This window comes from Larus michahellis, chromosome 12 (assembly GCF_964199755.1).
Source record: "Larus michahellis chromosome 12, bLarMic1.1, whole genome shotgun sequence".
Classification (NCBI taxonomy): Eukaryota; Metazoa; Chordata; class Aves; order Charadriiformes; family Laridae; genus Larus; species Larus michahellis.
In genome coordinates, this window is record NC_133907.1 from 17,081,338 (window position 1) to 17,099,362 (window position 18,025).

At 55.7% G+C, this 18,025-nt stretch overlaps 1 protein-coding gene across 16 annotated transcripts in view; it reads right to left on the bottom strand.

Annotated features, from left to right (window-relative positions):
* Positions 1-18,025, bottom strand: part of CHD6 (chromodomain helicase DNA binding protein 6) — a 92,979-nt gene that overhangs the window by 55,962 nt on the left and 18,992 nt on the right. For 12 of the 16 annotated variants that reach the window (XM_074605610.1, XM_074605598.1, XM_074605597.1 and 9 more), the window contains exon 1: positions 5,312-7,191. The exons of 2 other annotated variants lie outside the window; for them this stretch is intronic. In XM_074605610.1, the coding sequence (XP_074461711.1) occupies positions 5,312-5,464 (153 nt within the window). In that variant the 5' untranslated portion in view covers positions 5,465-7,191. Of the gene's footprint in view, positions 1-5,311; positions 7,192-8,282; positions 11,357-18,025 lie in introns of those variants that run through there. 2 more of the 16 variants (XM_074605595.1, XM_074605604.1) reach the window with 2 other exon arrangements.

An 18,025-nucleotide genomic window follows, 5' to 3' on the forward strand; every position in this document is an offset into this window, starting at 1 on the left:
TCCCGCCCAGGGCATGCACCAGCCCAGGGCCAGCGGGACTGAGCTGGGTTCAAACCCCTCGCCCCTGCCCTGCCTCACCAGGCACCTGCAAAGGCAACAGCAGAGAAGAGGAAGGAGAGGGAACAGCAACTGCAAGGAGAAAGAGGGGAGGGGAAGAGGGACGGGACTGGGGACAGAGGAAAGGGCAGCTAGGACAGGGGGCCAGGATGATGTTATGGGATGAGAGTCCTAAGGGGCAAGTGAGAATGGAGAACAGCAGGCAGCTTTGGATGAAGATGAGTGAAAACTGGGCCCAAGCACCTGGGAGAGGTACAGCAGAAGGAGTCAAGCTTGGCTGGATGGGGCAGAAGATCCTGCACCTTGTGCCCAGCCAGGAGGGAACCATCCCAAACCCAGAGCTGCGCTCCCTCGACAGCCTGTGAGACCACATCACCCTCCTTGGCTCCGGCGATCCTGGACTCCCACCCCATGGCTGGGCAGCCCAGCATCATTTTCGGCCCTTCCCCTGCGACAGCCGTAAAGGCGGGAGTAGAGAGAGGCTCCCCTGGACCCAGACGGTAGATATCACAGGCCGGAACTGCTGGGAGGCGTGATGGGGATGAAGCAGACATTGCATCGGCACTGCTGGGTGTCGGAGCCTCCTCACCTGCCAGCATCACTCCCTCATCCAAACCCTGCAGCACCACACGAGTTTGGGGGTGGGATGGGAAAAGGAGCAACAGCCTGATGTCCACCCTGCTGCCCATCCGGCACCTTGTGGCCGTGCCTTGAGCCCTGCAGGCTTCCCCCGGCCAAGAGCACAGCATTCCCAGCAGGGCAAAGCTCTGCCACAGCCTCAGGGTCTGACCAGCAGCCCCATCCTGCGAGGAGGCCACGGCTGAGCCCTTCTCATGGTTCATCGCGAAGCACAAAGCCAGCTCCCCTGGCCACCAGGCTCAGACGACAACCACACAACACATTCTTGCCAGGCAGTGTGACCAGAGCCAGCAGCAGTGGCCATGCCACGCGTTGTCTTGCACAGAAGTGCCAGTACCATTCAACCGCCGTTCGCTGGATGCTGGACTAGGTCTTCCAGGAGAAGCAGGACGCCTCCACAGAAGCCCTGCATTTGGGTCTAGGGCACGGCTGAAACCCTGCAGAGATCTGTCCTGTACGTGGAGCGTCCACAGGGATGCTGACTGCAGGGGTCATCAAAGGTTTCCATGCTCTTTTAGACAGAGGCCGATGTCCAGGGGCTGCCCAGCAGACCAGCTGCTTGGCTCACCCCCACAGCGCTGATCGAAGCCACCAGCCGGGCTGCCGTTGTGCCAGCAGCCTGAGATGGGCACAATTACACAGCTCTGCCTCTGGTCACACTGGCAGCCACTGGCCCAGTCTGTGCGGCCAGCTGCAGAACCCCATGGGGGCAGCTTCTTCCATACACAGCGTTTTAGCAGGCTGTTGAGCCACCCTCTCCGGCAGCTGCAATCGCCACCAGTGGCGTGCACAGCACGGGCTCTTGTATTCTAGTCGCTGGGTGTCCACACCCCTCGTTTCCAGCTCTTAATGCAATGCAGCAGATGCTAAAAATACACAAGTGCCACCCTCCGTCATGTCTCCGAGCAGGCTCTGCAGTCGCCATGGGAGGTGCGTGACGGAGGTGGGGCCTGGCTCCGCTCCCGAGACGCAGCCCTCAACAGCTACAGCCGGGAAGCTCCATCCCGTGACTGAGCTTGGCAGCAGGCACGCAAGTCCCCATCACCCTGGCGTGGGGCATGGCGGGGGCAGAGGGCAACGCTGCTGCCCTGGGCTGGCCAGGCTGTCCTCCCCGCTTCGTCCTCTCTGGCAGGGTGGGAAGGAAGGCAAGGAAAGAGCACGGAAAGAGGAGGGCCTGAGCAGCAGCAGGGCAAGGAACCCTCAGGACCATGGGGGAGGACCAGGACCAGCATGCCTGGCAGCAGATGGAGGAGCGGGACACCTTGTCAGCTCACCGCTCCCTCTGCCTTTCATCCTTACCAGAGTGGGTGCCCACACGCTGCTCGGCAGAGCAAAACTCCTGCATGCACCCTGCACCAAGGGTCATCGCACCTGACAGTCTCATCACAACAAAAAAAGCCCAAGGTGGGCCAGGAGCCCACAGACACAGCCTGGGACGGAGCCACAAGTGCTCGCAGGCTGGCGAGCCCCCAGTCCCCTGCACCAGCTCCCACCGCTGTCAGGACTCTGCTCCAGCCCCGGGGAGCTCTAGTAACAGCCCTTGGCAGCGCTTCCAGTATGTTAGACATCAAAGCTCACGTTTCACTTAAACAGACCCATGAAATTCAGGAAAAATCTTAATTTTATGCAGTGAATGCCTGAAGCAAAGGCAAGCAGAGCTCCCACAGATACTCCTGGGGTCCTGCATGCCCTGACGTGTCCCCGCTGCGAGGGCTGCACAGTAGCCATGTGGTGCCCGCAGCCCCAGGCTGCTCCCCACTGCCGCCCCATGCCGCCAGCTGCGCGCTGCTGGGGATCGGGACACTTCCACCGCCTCCAAGCCCAGGCTGAAGAGTCAGAAGAGTCCTCCAGGACAAGGCAGGAGCTAAGGGGTCGCAGGACTTCCCATCCTCTCCCTCTCCAAGAGACAAGCAATGCTGCTCTGCTCTTACAGTCCGCGTGGGATGGGAGCACTCCATGGCTGTAGAATAAGGAGATTTACAGGCACTGTGGAATAACTGTGTTTATTTTAGTTCGATATTGCTCAGGTTATTCAACAAGTCAGAGCTTGGCAGAAATGAGCAGAAGACCCTTCAAGTGCCCAGGGAGGCGCAGGACACAGACGGGAAAGGACGCCCAGGGAATGATGGTGCTGCCAAAGTCCTCAAAGAAAATACATCGCTTGTCATTGCTCCCTAGGGTAGCTAGGCACCCTGTCCCACCTCCCCCAGCAGTCAAGGCACCCTGGCACGAAGCCTTGTAAGTCACAAGGGAAGTGACAGGTTTCATGAGTTAGTCACAGCTCGGTGACAAATACACCAGATTTTCATGCATTACTAAGGAAGAGGAGTCGTGCAAACACAGACCCTGCCTGCGCTAACAACAGCCCCTCATCTGGTGCACCAGTTGGCAGTGCCCTGCACACGAAGCCATCCCAATCCGTGCAGGACGGGTGGCACTGCTGCGGGGGGCACCAAGGGGACACAGGGAAGAGCTCTTCCCAGGACAGCCTGCTGCTGTCCCAGCTCTCCAGTGCAAGCTTCATAATCCACTGGTGGCGGACATGGGCAGGACAGGGCATTTGCTCAGGGCAGCCATGGACTCGAGAAAGGAGAGAGCACATCCATAACCCATTCCCAAAAGAAGCTGAGAGCTCTCCTGCCATCCCTCACCAATATGAAAGGTGCCAGCATTTTTCCAGCTTTTGTACCAAGATGGAGCTTCTGCAGGTGAGAGGCTGGCAGGGAGACACACACAGAAACGCATGGCCCTTGAGAGCCCTGAGAACACCACAAGCATCTCACCTCCTCTGAGAGACCGCTCAATTGACTTTTGAAGGCAATAGCCCCCCTTGGTGCCATGAGGAGTCTGTTTACAAGGTGCGGGAGCTCCTGTGCTCAGGTGTCCAGGGAGACATGGAACGGCACCCCTTCCTAGTTTTGCCTCCAACACCGCTCAGCGGGCACTGCAGAGCATGGCAGGGAGCCACCCACCTCGGGGAGCCGCTGCTCCCTCCACCACGTCAATCAGGAATACCCCCAGGAGCCCTGCTTGGCCAGGTTTTCTTCCAAACAATGAACTCACAGCAGCATTTCTGACTGCTGCCCAGACCCTTCTGGGGACACCCCAGCACAGCCCTCGCAGAGCTGGCGACTCCAGGAATGCTGCAGCCCACTTGGTGACATGCTGCAAGGACCACCCTACACTGCTGCTGGTACAGAGAGCTCAGGAGATGAGCAGCTCGACCCCTGCCCCTCCTTGCTCACACTGTCATGCCTTTATCTCCCTCCCAGACTTCATCTGCAGGGGCAGTTACACAAAACACTTTGGCAGATGAGCCCTTTAAAATCTCCGAGTGCTGGGGGAGGATGGTTTTGCTGTGCTTAAAACCCACGTCATTTCAGCAATCCCATTTCCAGAGAAGCCAAACCTGCTATATTAGTCCAATGGAGTGGTGGGAATTTCTTACCTGGGCTCCGCTACCAGAGGAGAGGGATCACTCACCCGTGCCCCAAAGCACCCTGCTCTCCTCCAGGCCTTCCCTCTGCCCTGGCAGGCGTGATCCAGCAGTACTGGTACACAAGACCTGCTGTGCTCCCCTCCTCATCTTAAGGCTGGCTCTGCTTCTTCACAGCATCTTTAGGACACACTGGTAAACTCACCGCTTTCTACAGTATCGCTGCTCTGTACACACACCTGCTTATATCCGCAGCGCTTGGCTTGCTGCAAACTCATAACAGCACACTCATCTTTTTCCAAACCCTTCCCTCCCTTCCTCCTCCCCATTAACCTGCCACGACGGCGCAATCTGCAGCTGCCCTGAGCAGTATCAAGACGCTGCTTCAGAGCTGGCTAGAAATGGCACCAGCTCGTGCTCTCCAACAGATTTATCCCTTAGCTCAGTGTTCAATTTAATGGTTTCCCATTAAAAGCAGCACAGATATAAATCAGCTCAGGGTGGACCAGTTTGTTTTATACCTTCATCCATATTTCACCCCGGCAGGCAGAGCGAGTCTCCATGCATGTAACAGGTCCCTTCCCCTTATCAGAGTGCCGATGGTCAGGTTCTTCCTCCGCACATGGTTTAATACAAAGACCACTGGCTCATAAATCTCCTCCAGGAGCAGTGGGTAGTTATGATCCAATGTGGCAATTCAGAAATGGCAGCTTCGTAGGATGGGATTACTTCTGAGCAAGGGAAGATTCCCTGGCCAAGCTCTCTCAGCCCCGCAGACACGATCTTCCCCAACCTCCCTGCTGGTGTTAGTCCTGGAGCATCATGTTATTAGCAGTAATCACAGCAAACATGCAGTTTTGTAATACATATGTGATGAGATTCAAACAAGAACCAATACTAGGGACTCTGAGGGAAAAGAAGGGTTTCTCCTCCACAGGGAACAGAACCAAATCAAGAGCATTTCCATTACTGAAGACAAATCCCACCTCGTTCAATTGCCCACATCAGACTCATCTGCTCTAGGCCGCAGCTCAGGTCAAATTTTGACGTGCTGAGCTGCAGCCCTGTCTGGAAATGCAAGGCCCCCCCCCACCATACATCAACTGCAACAATTCACACACAGGACACGGTCCCCAGACCTTGCCAGCTGAGTCGGGAGAAGGAGAAAGGGTCACAAACCTGCTTTTCTTTTTTCTGTATTTTCATTATCATCAAATCTGGGATGAATGTTATTTCTGCAAGACACAACACAAAAAAAAAAAAAATCACAATAAAGAGACTGTTCACCAGTCTTAACCACTTGTTATCCTGAGGCACTCCATCCTTCCACATCACCCCTCCAAGAGGCCGAGCCAACCCCGGTGTCGCTCAGAGCAAAGCTGCAAGAACGAGATGCTCTCAGGGACAAGCCTGGGGACATCTGCTCTGCTGAGCCACTTGCAGTGCCTCCTTGCAGGAGCCCGACCACACATCTCCCTGCAGCTTGGTGCTACCTGAACGCCACCGGGCAAGACCAACCTTGCAGTCGCAGTCCCAGCAGGAAGCAGCACGGCACATCCGGGACTAGTGGAGACGCTCTCCACCTCCCCAGAGCCCTAAACCCATCCCAGGCACCCGAGAGATGTGTCGGATGCTGCCAACCCTGCAGTAGCAGAGGGAAGCAGTAAACAAACCAGCCTCTGCCAAGCAACGACGACAGCATTAAGAGACATGGAGAGGATGCAGGAGCTTGAGGCAGGCTGCAAGCCATACTATCAAGGGAGAGCTGCTCAGGGGGACCACGACGGGGCAGGCAAGGAGGGGGAAGAACCATGCTGCCAGACACCATCTCCCCCGTGAGCTGCAGCAGCCCTCGGAGCAGCGCTGGGGCAGGTTGCCTCCTCAGGTCTGTGCCCCCGCAGCGCAGGATGATGCTGCGTGAGCAGCACCCACCTCGCAGCCCACAGGAGAGGGGGGGCTACAGGCAGAGGTGATTCCCAAGCAGCCCCCTCACACCAGGCCTGGCCGGAGGGGCTGCAGTTGCAAGTCCAGCTCTTATCAGCACATCGGCGCCAAAGGCAGAACTGCCTGTGCAACCATGTCCCCACAGTGTCCCCCGCTGGAGAAGGGGAACAACTGGTGATGCAGCACCCTGACAGCTCTCTGGGGCAAAAACCATTCCCCCAGGTTCCCTGCACCCTGTGCCCAGTGGCTGTGGTCCGGCTCGGCCAGCGGCACCTTTTAGCTGGTCTCTCCCCGATGGCCACAGCTCCCTGTGGCAGGCATCACCTGAGCAGCTGTGCCCAAACACAGAGACCCAACACCCAGCACACACATCGCTGCTGCGCACCCTCAGGATGGGGCCGGCTAGCAAGCTGACATGGACCTGCCCAGGCCCCATTTCTCTAGGGATGGGGCATAGGCTGGACACTGCCAGATGCCGGAAAAAGCCGGGCTCACCGCTTCCCTCCTGCCGCTGCTGTGTCGGTGTAGAAAGGCCAGAAGCAGCCCTGCCATGGGGTCAGCATCAGAAACAGCGCCGATCCCCGGTGGATGGGGCATTGCTGCAGCTCCCCAGGACGAACATAGTCACTAGCTGTGACAGTCAAGGGGACACGGTGAAGTTACAGCCCCGTGCCCTCCCCACAGAAGCCCCAGCCACGGTACACTCAACAGAGCTGTCGGGGTTTGCCCAGAGCCCCCTGCTCCAGGCAGTGGATGCTTTTTGGGGAGGCAACCCTCCACAGTTGTCTGCTCCCACAGTGCCAGCAACGGGCGCCAAAGAGCCCAGAAGTATTTGACAAGTGTTTTAGACACAAATCCCACAAACACCTGCCTCTCGTTTCCCTCCCATACCATGCAAACTCCACTCCGCAGCCTCCCTCGCTGCTGCAGCTGTCAGACTCGTCTGGCCCAAGGTCACAGCTTGCACCATCCCTGGTCTGCAGGGGAGGCCCCGCAACCCCCCAGCACCCCCATCATGTCTCCCCTCCCCGGCAGGAGCACCCTACTAGGCCCAGACCTTACCAAAACCCAGAGCCGTTCCTCCCCTGACCCAGCGCCTCTCCTCCCAAAGGGGAGAGCCCAATGGGTCCTACAGGTGGGCAGCGCTCAGGCTGGCGCAACAGGGGACCAATCCTGCAGGCTGATGCTGCTCCGTGGCTCACACCCACCACACCAAGGACAAGAGGCAAGGGCTTCTAACTCCAATCCCAGCTACATGGCGCAGGCCAGACTCGTGCAGGCCAGACTAGCACCTCCCACACACAAGTCAAGCTTCATGGCAGTAAGGCAAGACACCCAGTGCCACCAGCTGAGTGGGGAGGAGTTTGATGGCACCTCTGGATTTCTCATGATTAAGTGTGCCAGCCTCTCCTGCACTCCTCCAAGAAGGGCCCAGAGGACAAGGGGCTAAGCCAGGCCGGAAGATGGGTGCAGCTGCAGTAATGGTGCTCTCCAGGAAGAACCAGGCAGAAATTTCACACTGAGTGGCCGCTGCAGCTCAGAACAATCCTGCCGGGCTCCAGCAGAGAGCAGCCCCATCCCAAGGGTTTTCTCGGAAATGGAGCTCTGGGTTCGGTTCAGCTATCACAGAGGCCTCTGGGCTGCAGGAGACTCCAAGGTGCACAGCTTACCCCTCCTCGCCAGCAGCACGCAACCACGCCAGCCTTCACTCGCCAGCCCCAGCCTGCGCCCAGCAGGTCCTGCCAGGGCCCATCCAGTCCCTCTCGGCTCCCAGGACAGGAGATGCCCTTGCCCTGGCTCTGCTTCCAGCCTTTCACTCAGATTTTTTTCTGGAGTAACCCAGAAGATGGATTCTGGGCCCTCCAGCCCTTGCGGGCACTAGCATTCTCTTCCCGCTCTCAGTTTTCTTTCCATCATCAAAAGGTTGTGAGCTCCCACAAGCTGCCCCTTCCCCAGAGCCCTGGCAATCCATGGGGTCCCCTCTGTGCTCAGGGAGCTCTCCCCTTCACCTCCTCGCCCCAAGGACTCACTCCCTGACACTTAACTAAGCGCCCCGCTTGTCACTTGGCAGATACCGAGGGTTTTTGCAGGCTAGCCCCAGAACAGAGCTCACACAACACAAACAACTTCCAGCCCTGCAGGCTGAGCCCTGGTACGCAGTGTTATGGCACCACGGTGCCTGTGTGCGCCTCCAGCAGCCTCTTACCGACACAGCCACGGGGACAGCAGCAGGATGGGGCGCAGCAGCACCGTCTTCTCCCACGGCAGGAGAGCAGGATGTTGGCAGCTTTCATCCGCATTCCTCCAGTAGCCACTGCATGTCACCACCGCGGCCCTGGCCACCTCCAGAGCCCAGGACAGGGCCAAAGCCAGCCCAGAGAGAGACTACAAGAGCATCTGGAACCCTCTGCCCCCACTGCAGCAGAGCCAGGGCCCCACAGGGAGCATGCAGGCGGTTTCACTGAGACCCAAGAGATGTCAGGGAAGGAGAAAGGCTCAGACGTCTGCAAGGCAGCAGTTCATCATTGGTCCTGGCAAGTAAAAGCCAAGATAAATACCTTGCTACTAGCTCCTCAGCACAGGGTTAGCCCAGGCTGGGAGTCTCTTATCGCATGGCCTACAAGAGCATGCTGCTGTCACTCAGATCTGGGTTTTCAGGGCCTTTTTTTGTTAAAATAAAACAAACATCACACATTGTGGATCACACACATTTAGCGGCCCAGGTCCCATCATGCTCACCGCCTTCTGTTTGGTGGTAACGCAGGCAGTTGCCAGCAGCCGAACAAGAGGGCTGAAGGATGCCAGGAAGCTTGGTGCCACAGCAAGCAAGTGGCCCAACCCTGCCCCCTCTCCAGAGCCCAGGCAAAGGCTGCTGGACCCCGCTGCCAGCAGCCTTGGTGACTCGGTCCCACAGCCCTGGCCTCTGCTCCCACCCGCTGCTGTTTTGGCACCACCCCGCTGTTACTTCACAAGCACCGAATGCTCGGGGTAGGGTAGGATTCAGAGCACGATCCAGCGGGACGACGCCTGCAGGCAGGGAAGGGCAGCCAGTGCTACCGGCAAGCCGCTTGAGACCAGCCAGGGAGGGGTCTTCCACAGGACCCGCTCGGCTCCTGGCAGGAGGAAGCTAATGCGCCACGTCTCCCCTCCTCTAGGCAGCAAGGGTTGCCCCCAGCCACAAATGGAGCCACTCTCATCCTTGGCAGGGAAAGTGCGCGGGAGTCCTCACCGAAGGCCACAGCCAGCAAGGGACAGGCAGGAACGGAGTGGGTAGACCCTTCTCTCACCCAGCTGCCTCCCAAAGAACCAGGAGGAAAGATCTACAGGCCTTCCTTCTGTCTGTCCCCAGATACGGCAGCTTGAACATGCCAAGCTCAACACGGGCATCACCCACTCTGTTCACATCCCATCGCTGGCAAAGCCCAGCTGCTTGGCACAGCGAGAAGTGCCAGGGCCAGGACAGCCCCAAGGCAGGGCAGTCCCATGCTCAGCAGTGGTCCCAAGCCACCAGTGGGCAGGTCTTCTCTACGCTCCATCCTCACACAACAGTACACCCGTATACTTCCATAGCACTGAAGTCAGTGCGTGCATCTGTCTTGATAAAACAAGACTGGGATACCAGTTAGACCCAGGAGACAGCTTAACAGAGATACCTACTCCGACCATGTGCAAACTCATTCGAGTGCAAGGAGAGGCCCGGCAAAGTCCTTGCAGGTGTCAGGAGAGAGCACTTGGTCTCCTGTCCACACGCAGAGCTAGCCGCAGTGAGAGGCTGCCCCGTGAGGAAGGCTGTGTTGAACTCTGTGCTGGCCAGAGACCAGAGTCACTGTGGCCAGTTGTGAATCCAGACACCAGGGAACCCGGGGCATTTAACACATTGCGTTGTTCATAATCCTGTGGGGCAGGCACGTTCTGCCATCACCTCTTAGGGGACAAGCCGGAGAGGAGGAAAGGGACACATTCATGTCTGCACAGTGCCATGGTCTGCTTTTGCCTGCTGCATCCAGAGCATCTTGCCTGGCCTCAGAGCCAGGAACTAGTCCAGCATCCTGAAGGGAAACACGCCACCTGCTAGGGAGCACCACCACACTGGCATGTGGATATATACATTGAGAACCCCATTTAACTAGCCATTTCCATGCTAATTAAGTATTTGCAGATTAAAGAGAAACTCTAATCTCAAATGAAACAGCCCAATTTTCTAAATGAGCTTATGGTTTTCATATGGAGATCAACATGTTCCCACTAGCACATCATGCAAGCGCTCCAGGCTGCTAGATTCAGCTTTATTGCCACTGTCACAAGTGGGGAGTTTTTATTCTCCATGCTCAAGTTTTCATGCCTTTTTAACCCAAGATAATTGATGCACCTCCCACACTAGTGCAGTCACTAGTGCTTTCAGCTGCCACAGCCAAAGGCAAGTCCTTCTTCACGAGATCGTGGTACTACCTCCTCCAAGACCCCCCGGCGCCAGGCACTGCACACAAGCGGCGAGCACACCAACACGCCACAGCGCGCTGGCAGGCTGACCATGCGCTCAGGAGCTGTCTTCTTGCATTTCAAGAGACAAGCAAAGCAGTGCTGAAAGCTGTGTTTTGTCCCTCTACGTGAGCAGACCAACTCGCTGTGGCACAGCCTCTACAAAGCATCTGCTGCTAGCAATGACGTTTTCAGTTACACAATTTGGGGCACATCAGGTTACTATCCTCCTCTCTTGGATTTATTTTTATTGTTCTGAAAGCGCAAGACATCCCTACACCAGAGTGAGCCCACATCATGCCAGTATTTCCTGTTGCTCCTGCCTGGGCTCCTCCAGGAGTTGCGGCATCTGTGCACAAGCCAAAAGCTTTATCAGAAATTCCACATCTGTGCCAACACCAACCCAAGACAAAGCAGTGACAATGTGCTCTTCCCCTTCTACCAGCCTTCCCACAAGAGTGGCCAAGCTCTCCTCTGCAGCTGGAGGACTGATTTTCCCAGTTCAGAGGCTGAGGCTGGCTTACATGCAGCCCATGTGCTCCTAGAATCCTGGGGACACGCACAGCGCGCCCACCACGCAGCCCAACACCAGTCCTGCAAGCAAAACCACATACAAGCACTCCGTGAAAGCAACCACCGCTCACTGCAGGGAATGATCGTCTATCTCATTTGTACACACAGCTCCACCAGCGCACGTCCACGCAGAGTGGTTCACATCTGCTTTCCCTCAGAAATGGGAGATCTTCTCAAGGAGAACTTCAGGTGGAGGAGAGAAAGGGGCATTGAAAATGAGGCGAAAGCAAAGCAAGGAGAAGCCGCAGTGACCCAGACTAGTCAACCTGTAAAGAGACAGATCTTCTACAGGGCTAGAGCAGAACTTTTAACATGCGTTTCGGACACTAGCCAGCCAAGTTTGGGAGAGTATGAAGGAAAAGGAATAAAGCTCTACAGCGGTAACAGGGATATACTCAAAGGCATGCGTGAGCTAGTCCATCTTGGCCTGGATTAGCCACAGCTTGCAGGGCATCAAAGCTGAAGCCTGTGAAGTGCAGAGCCTTGGCCGCGGTGTGCTGCCCAGTACCCATGTAGCACGTTAACTCATTCATGTCAGTAGAGACAAAGAAAAACAACATTTTGAGACCACAGCAGTCAGGAGAAGCTGTGTGGCTAGCACTGCCTTAAAGCACTATCACAGACAGCCACGAGGAGCCCCACAGGCCGCCTAGGACAAAGCCATCACAGATGGCTGCTGAGGATGCTTTTCAAGAGCGTACCTGATGGAAAGACAGACTGTCGTTGCCTACGTCCTGTTGCACGTCAGACGGAGAGGAGGGTTCTGGCACAAAAGCCAGAGTGCCTTTCCAAACTTTCCACCATACAACATGTCTCCACACCAAAGCATCCAGTTTCTTGCTTGCTCAACACCATCTGCTGAAAATCTAGCCCCAAGCAAACAAAACGCACACTTGTGCACTCACCCTCAAGTGCAATCTCTGACTGATGCATGAGCTGGGCAACATAATGAGAGCACCAAGGACTCCATTTGTACCTACGGCTGCTACACCACCATTAGTCTAGGAAACACGCACTCCTGCACCCGGCCTGCAGAGAGCCACCAAGGAGAACAAGAGGCACCTGGACGAAGAAGAGCCAGGAAATGTTCTGGAGCAGCAGGTACACCCTTCTGTACATGGTGGGAGCAGGTACCAAGCCTACAGTAGCTAGATTCATCCCTGAGCACAGCAGAAAAGGCACTAATGCAAACCCCAAGTGCAGGATCCTGGCAAGCGGGACTCACGGCTGGTGGACTAGCCAGCCACAGCAGCTCCTCGGGGTCCCACTCTTCCCAGCTACCTGCAGTACCTTCCTGTGACTGTTCTGGACACCCCACAGGTCCCTCTCATCACCCCATGGTAGAGTGCGCTTCTGCAAACACCATGGTGAGCTGAGGGTGTGGAGGGCACCCTCTGCACAGTCTCCCACATGCCAAGGCACGTATTTTAACAGCTCCACAGGCAACGCATCCTTCCTGGCTCATAAAAACCTCTGACGCATGGAAATGAAGTGGTAGGTGCTCAGACAATACCTTGACAGGATCAAACCACCTCAGAGAGGCAAATTCACTTGGGCTGTGGTTCTCCCCACGCCTTCCTCCACTGTTTTAAACCATCACCTTCCCTTGAAATTCGCTGCCCAGCTGACGCTCCGGCCTGGGTTCACGTTCCCTCTCCCCAGACACCTTCCAAGACCCAAGCTATGGCACCACTCAACATCAAAGCTCCTGCCGGGGCCGTCCATATATCACACTGCATGTCCTTCCTCCTCCGTGCTACGGAGATCCTCCTCTCCCAGCTCCTGTGAGGGACAGTTCTGGAACGGGAAGCTTGGCTTTCTCCACCTATCTTGCTTCTCTCTTCCTATTATTTTATATTATATTTATATCCTGTATAGGGGGCTAAAAAGAGCAGGCAGGCAGCCCCATACTGGAAAACTAGGCGGCATGCCACACGCGGCTGGACCCCAGCTCTCTGACGCTGCTCTGCATGCCTGGGGCTGTGCTTTGAGGAAGGCCAGCCTGGAGACAGAGAGGACTGAAGCTGAAAATAATATGGCACTCACCCTTTCTGCACTCAACTCCCAGGAAAATCCAAGACAAAACTCTGCTTGGGGTGATCAGCAATTTCACAGCACGTCCACTGATTGCAAGAGCCGGCATGACTGAGAAGAAATGGGGCAAATTCGGGGGGCTGGGGAAGTCTGGGAGAATTCTGTGCCAGACAGTTTTGGCAAGGAAGAGCTCCTCTCCAGATCTGTCTGTCCAGCACAGGGGACGCTGTGACCCTGCCCGGCGTGCCACTGGCACACCGCTTCACAGCACATTGCCCAGAGGAGGTCACCAGCCAGTCCCTAGCATCCGGCCCCACCAAGAACAGCTTCCAGCCTTTTTTTCCTCCAACCATGCTGAGCCATCCCCCAGCGAGAAAGTACCCCCAGCTCTTTTACGGAGCCTCCGGAAGCTCATCCCCGGCCACGCTGCCTGCGCAGAGCAGGGGCCAGCCCAGGATGACATACCACAGCCCCTCTGCGAGTTGGACCCACCTGGGGGAGCTACTGCAAGGTCAGGCTGACCTGGCAGACTTTGTTCTCAGGCTCACATCCACCCAAAGAGCTGAATGTGTCCTAAATATCACTGTTACCATCCAATCCAGGAAGTCCTCGGGCCAACAGCAGGGCTGGGTGACAGGCATCTGTGGCAGAACCCTCTGAGCGTATCCCAGTGTCCCCAACAGGCACCCGCTCACGGCATCTCCTGCACGGCCATTGTGATGGCATGTGAGGGCCGTAGAGAAACCCTGAAACACCGCTGCAACCGCAAGGCTATACAAAATGTTGCAAGTCTCAGTGCGAGAAGCAGGAAATCTAGAAGACAAATTGTCACAGGACACCAAAGAATTCCTAGTATGTTGTTTGCAAAAATAGTTACAATGCTAGCTTGCCTGCAACTGGTACACAGCGCTAAAACAAGCAGCTCTTCAGGGTCCCCCTTTACCCACCAAATAGATCTCAGATAACCTCAGACATATCTCACAGCAGTCTCAAAGTCATGACCCAAAGAAGTCCCCCAGTTTAACAGGAGAAGCATATTTTTGGCCAGATTTTGAACCTTTAAAGACAACAAAGTCTCAAATGATGTTCTCTAATATTAATTTCACTCACGTACTGCATAGCTAGTGGTTTGTAACCACAGCAAGCAGCATTGTTCTGCTGCTTCAGTCTGTCCGGGAAGACGCTTGCTGCAACACGCACCTCCTAGCCCGCAGGCTAAGGGCAACCAGGAGGGAAATCCTGATGCAGCAGCTCGGGGTGCACGAAGCTCCCCGACAGATACTAACCACGCGTCAGCACCCATAACCTTGCTTCCAGAACTGATGGTGCTTAATAAGTACTGCAGAAGAATAAATAATTTCTAATACTCATCACCTTGCATGACGGCGATGGTGAGCTCTGCGTGAAGTTTGCTCACACATCAAGCTCGCATTGGGAACCGCAGGTCTTCAGACAGCACAGAGGAGCCTGCGCACGTGGGAACGTGCTCTGCAGGAACGGGCCCCACCACGGGAAGCCCAGCACCGGGGGCTGCTAACGGGGCGCCGCTGGAGCAGGCGACTCACCAGGCGACAGCTCACAGTCCAGGATACTGTGTGCTCCTTCCATGACCCAGCCCAGGTTTCGGGGGTGCACAGCCCCCAACCCAGGACCCTGCCCGGGCCAGCTGTTAGCTCCGAGAATAGCTCACATCAGCTGCAGAGGATCAAATAATTGCTCCAGGGATGGGGAACACCAACCATTTTCAGCTTTCCGGGAGCACTGATGGGCTGGGGGAGAGCAATCCCAGGGGAGGCGGAGTGCTAGCCACCCAGCCTGGCAGGAGGAAGAGCTTGCAGCTTGTTACGTTCTTCCAAGGTCTTGTTTTTCCCAAGGAAAGGAAATGGTTTCAAAGAAGTTTTAAACCTCGGAGTTGCTTTTTTGAAAAAATTTCCCAGACTCAAAGGCTGCAGTTTCACACCAGGAAAATATAAAACATGCACATTTTCCACCAGAGGCACAATCCTGACATCTCCCACCCGCCCTCCCAGAGCAGCAGAGAGCGGCTCCTCCGCAGGCCGCTGCCCGCCGGCCCCGGCACAAGGGACACGCAGCACTGCTGGCCACGCTCCGAGGGGCAGCCGGGGTCAGAGCTGGGCAGTGCTCATACCCCTCACCACAGGCACTCCACAACCTGCGCTTGGCTCCTTTTCTGTGAAATCTTTGCAGGTCACCTTTACAAAGCCACATGAGAGCCCTAGAACTACTTTACAGGCTGCAAAATCAGTTGTGCCCATAAAGAGGTTCTTTATGGCAGTGTGCGATGCCAGCTCTGGAGCGCTACTGCTTCCAGGCCCGGGCAGCAGCAGGAGCCTCTGCTCCCCACCCCACAGACCCGCACCTCTCCCCTGGCTCCAGGAGCCTGCGCTCTGTGGTGCGGACGGGCCTCAGCTGCATTTCAACCACACCACCTCCCATCTCAAGACGATATTTAAAGGACACCGACGGAAGCACTGAAATGCTTGAAAATGCTACAGTGAAGGTTGCACGAGCACTATTAATTAAACTTCTGTAGATGGTTGTTCCACGGGAAAAGCCTTGCCCACCAATGCTGCATGCTAACAGCAGTGCCAGAATCCAGATTCTAAGCCTGAATCCAAAACTGGGAAGGAGCAGCCTGTCTGTGCTAGCATCCGCATCCTTCATCAGTCCTGCAGACAGGAGAAGGCTCAGCTGCCGTGCCACCCCCTGAGAGCAAACGAGGAGAACGGGAAAAGGGAAGTGAGTTGATGTTGCACAATCCCTGTCCAACCGCTCGACTTTGAAATAGCAGTTTTCTGACTTTAAAAAAAAAAAAAAAATCCAGAAATTTGCACATAAAATTTTAAGGTACCAGGAAAGGAACCCCAGTGAACCTCAACTCTGCTCTGTGTCACCGGCAAGCCTGGGGAACGGGATCTCCGGGTGCACAGGCCAGCCAGGGGAAGTGGGGCTGGAAAAGCACCCCCAAAGCAAAATAGAAGCTGCCAAAACACCTGGCCTGGGAGAAGACTCATCTGTCAGCCCTTGTCTGGGGTTCAGATGTAAAATTAAGGTTAGAGTTGAGAGAAAGACAGAAGCTGCACTTTGAGAGGGGATGGAAAGGGCTCACTAAAAGAAAGTGGGGGCTGGCAGAAGACCTGGGCTTGCAGAAACCTTCCACAAGGATGACCTTGTCCAATGTTCACCTATATAAGATACGGGTTGGGATAATGCTGAGACAAATTCAGAGCTGCAGCCGGAGTGGGGCCGGAAAGGCACTGCAAAAGTAGCTGGCAGCTGCCAAAAGACCTGGGATGGGAGAAATCACTGGACCAGGTAATCAGTAGGAGACTTCTCTATGGCTTCCCAGGAAAATCGGAGTTATGGCTTAAGAAAAAGAAAACCCAGAGGTGTGGCAGCAGCAGGGTAAGGGAGGGCTAGCCAGAGCAAAGTGAGGGCTGCAAGAGGCCTCACCTGCGAGAAAGCCTTCATGGGGGAAATGGCTGAGGGGCTTAGCCAAGACTCAGCTGGAAAACAAGGGTTAGGGTTCAGAGAAAGAGAAAGTCAAGAGCTCACATGGGGCTGGAATGAGACTGCCAAAAGGAGAAGGGGCTGCCAAGAGGTCTGGGCTGGGAAATGGCTCAGAGACCTTCCCCACAGCTCGGCTGGAAAATAGCTCCTAGGGTCGGGGTCTGGACAGAAAGGAAAGGTTACACTTGCTGTTGGGGTGGGATTGGAAAGGGGCTGCCAAGAGAGCTGGGGTGGGAGATACCTTTCCCCAGGAAATGGTTGGGAGGCCCTTCCTTATGGCCCAGCAGGCTAACGAGAGTTCGGGCTGAGAAGCAGAATGCCGGGTGTTTGTGCCAGGGCGAAGCTGGAAAGGGGCTGTCAAAGGAAAGCGAGGGCTCGTAAGAGTCCTGGGCTGAGAGAAAGCCTTGGTGTGAGCAATGGGTTAGGGATCTCCCCTACAGTTCTTCACAAAAAAATAAGAGTCAGGGTTGAGTGAAAGGGAGAGCTTACAGCTGAGCCTGGGCTGGGGATACCAAGGGAGCTGGGCTAGGTCAAAGATTTCATCTGGGCAATGGCTGCGGGGCCTTTTCTGGTTTTCTGTGGGGAAAATGAGAGCTAGAGCCAGGGTTAGGCTTAGGGCTGAGAGAAAGCCTAGAGCTGCAGCTGGACTGTGGCTGGAAAGGGGCTGCCAAAGCCAAGTGGGGGCTGCCAAGAGACCTGGTCTGGGAGAACTTTCATCTTGGTTTCCACGTCTAAGGCTCAGATGGAAAGTAAGAACTAAGGTTAAGGCTGACAGAAAGCAAAAGCCACGGGGTTCAGTTGGAACAAGGTTAGAAATGGGCTGCCAAAGATTATTTTAGATTGCCAAGAGGCCTTGGCTGGGAATCATCTTTTGTACAGCAGGTATTGTCAAAAGTTTCAGCTATAAAATTAGGGTTAGGGTAACACCGATGGGAAGACAAAGCTTGGACATGCAATTGAAGCAGGGATGGAAATGGGCTGCCAAAGCAAAGCGGAGGCCTGCAAAGAGACTGGGGCTTAGAGAAAGCCCTGGTCTGGACCATGGCTCAGCAGCCTTCTCTACAGCTTCCCCCAAAAAGGGAGAGTTAGGGTTGAGAGAAAGCCCGGAACTGCAGACAGAGTGGGGCTGGAAAGGGGCTGCCAAAAGGAAAGAGGCAGATCTGTGCTAGGAGAAGTCTCTGCTCTGCAACACGCCTTCAGGGCCACGTCTACCCATTCCCAAGAAAACGAAGGCTAGAGATAGGACTGAAGGATGAGAGCTGCTGTTGGAGCAGGGCTGTAACACGGCTGCCAAGACACTTGGGATGGGAGAAATCTTTACCCGTGCAATTC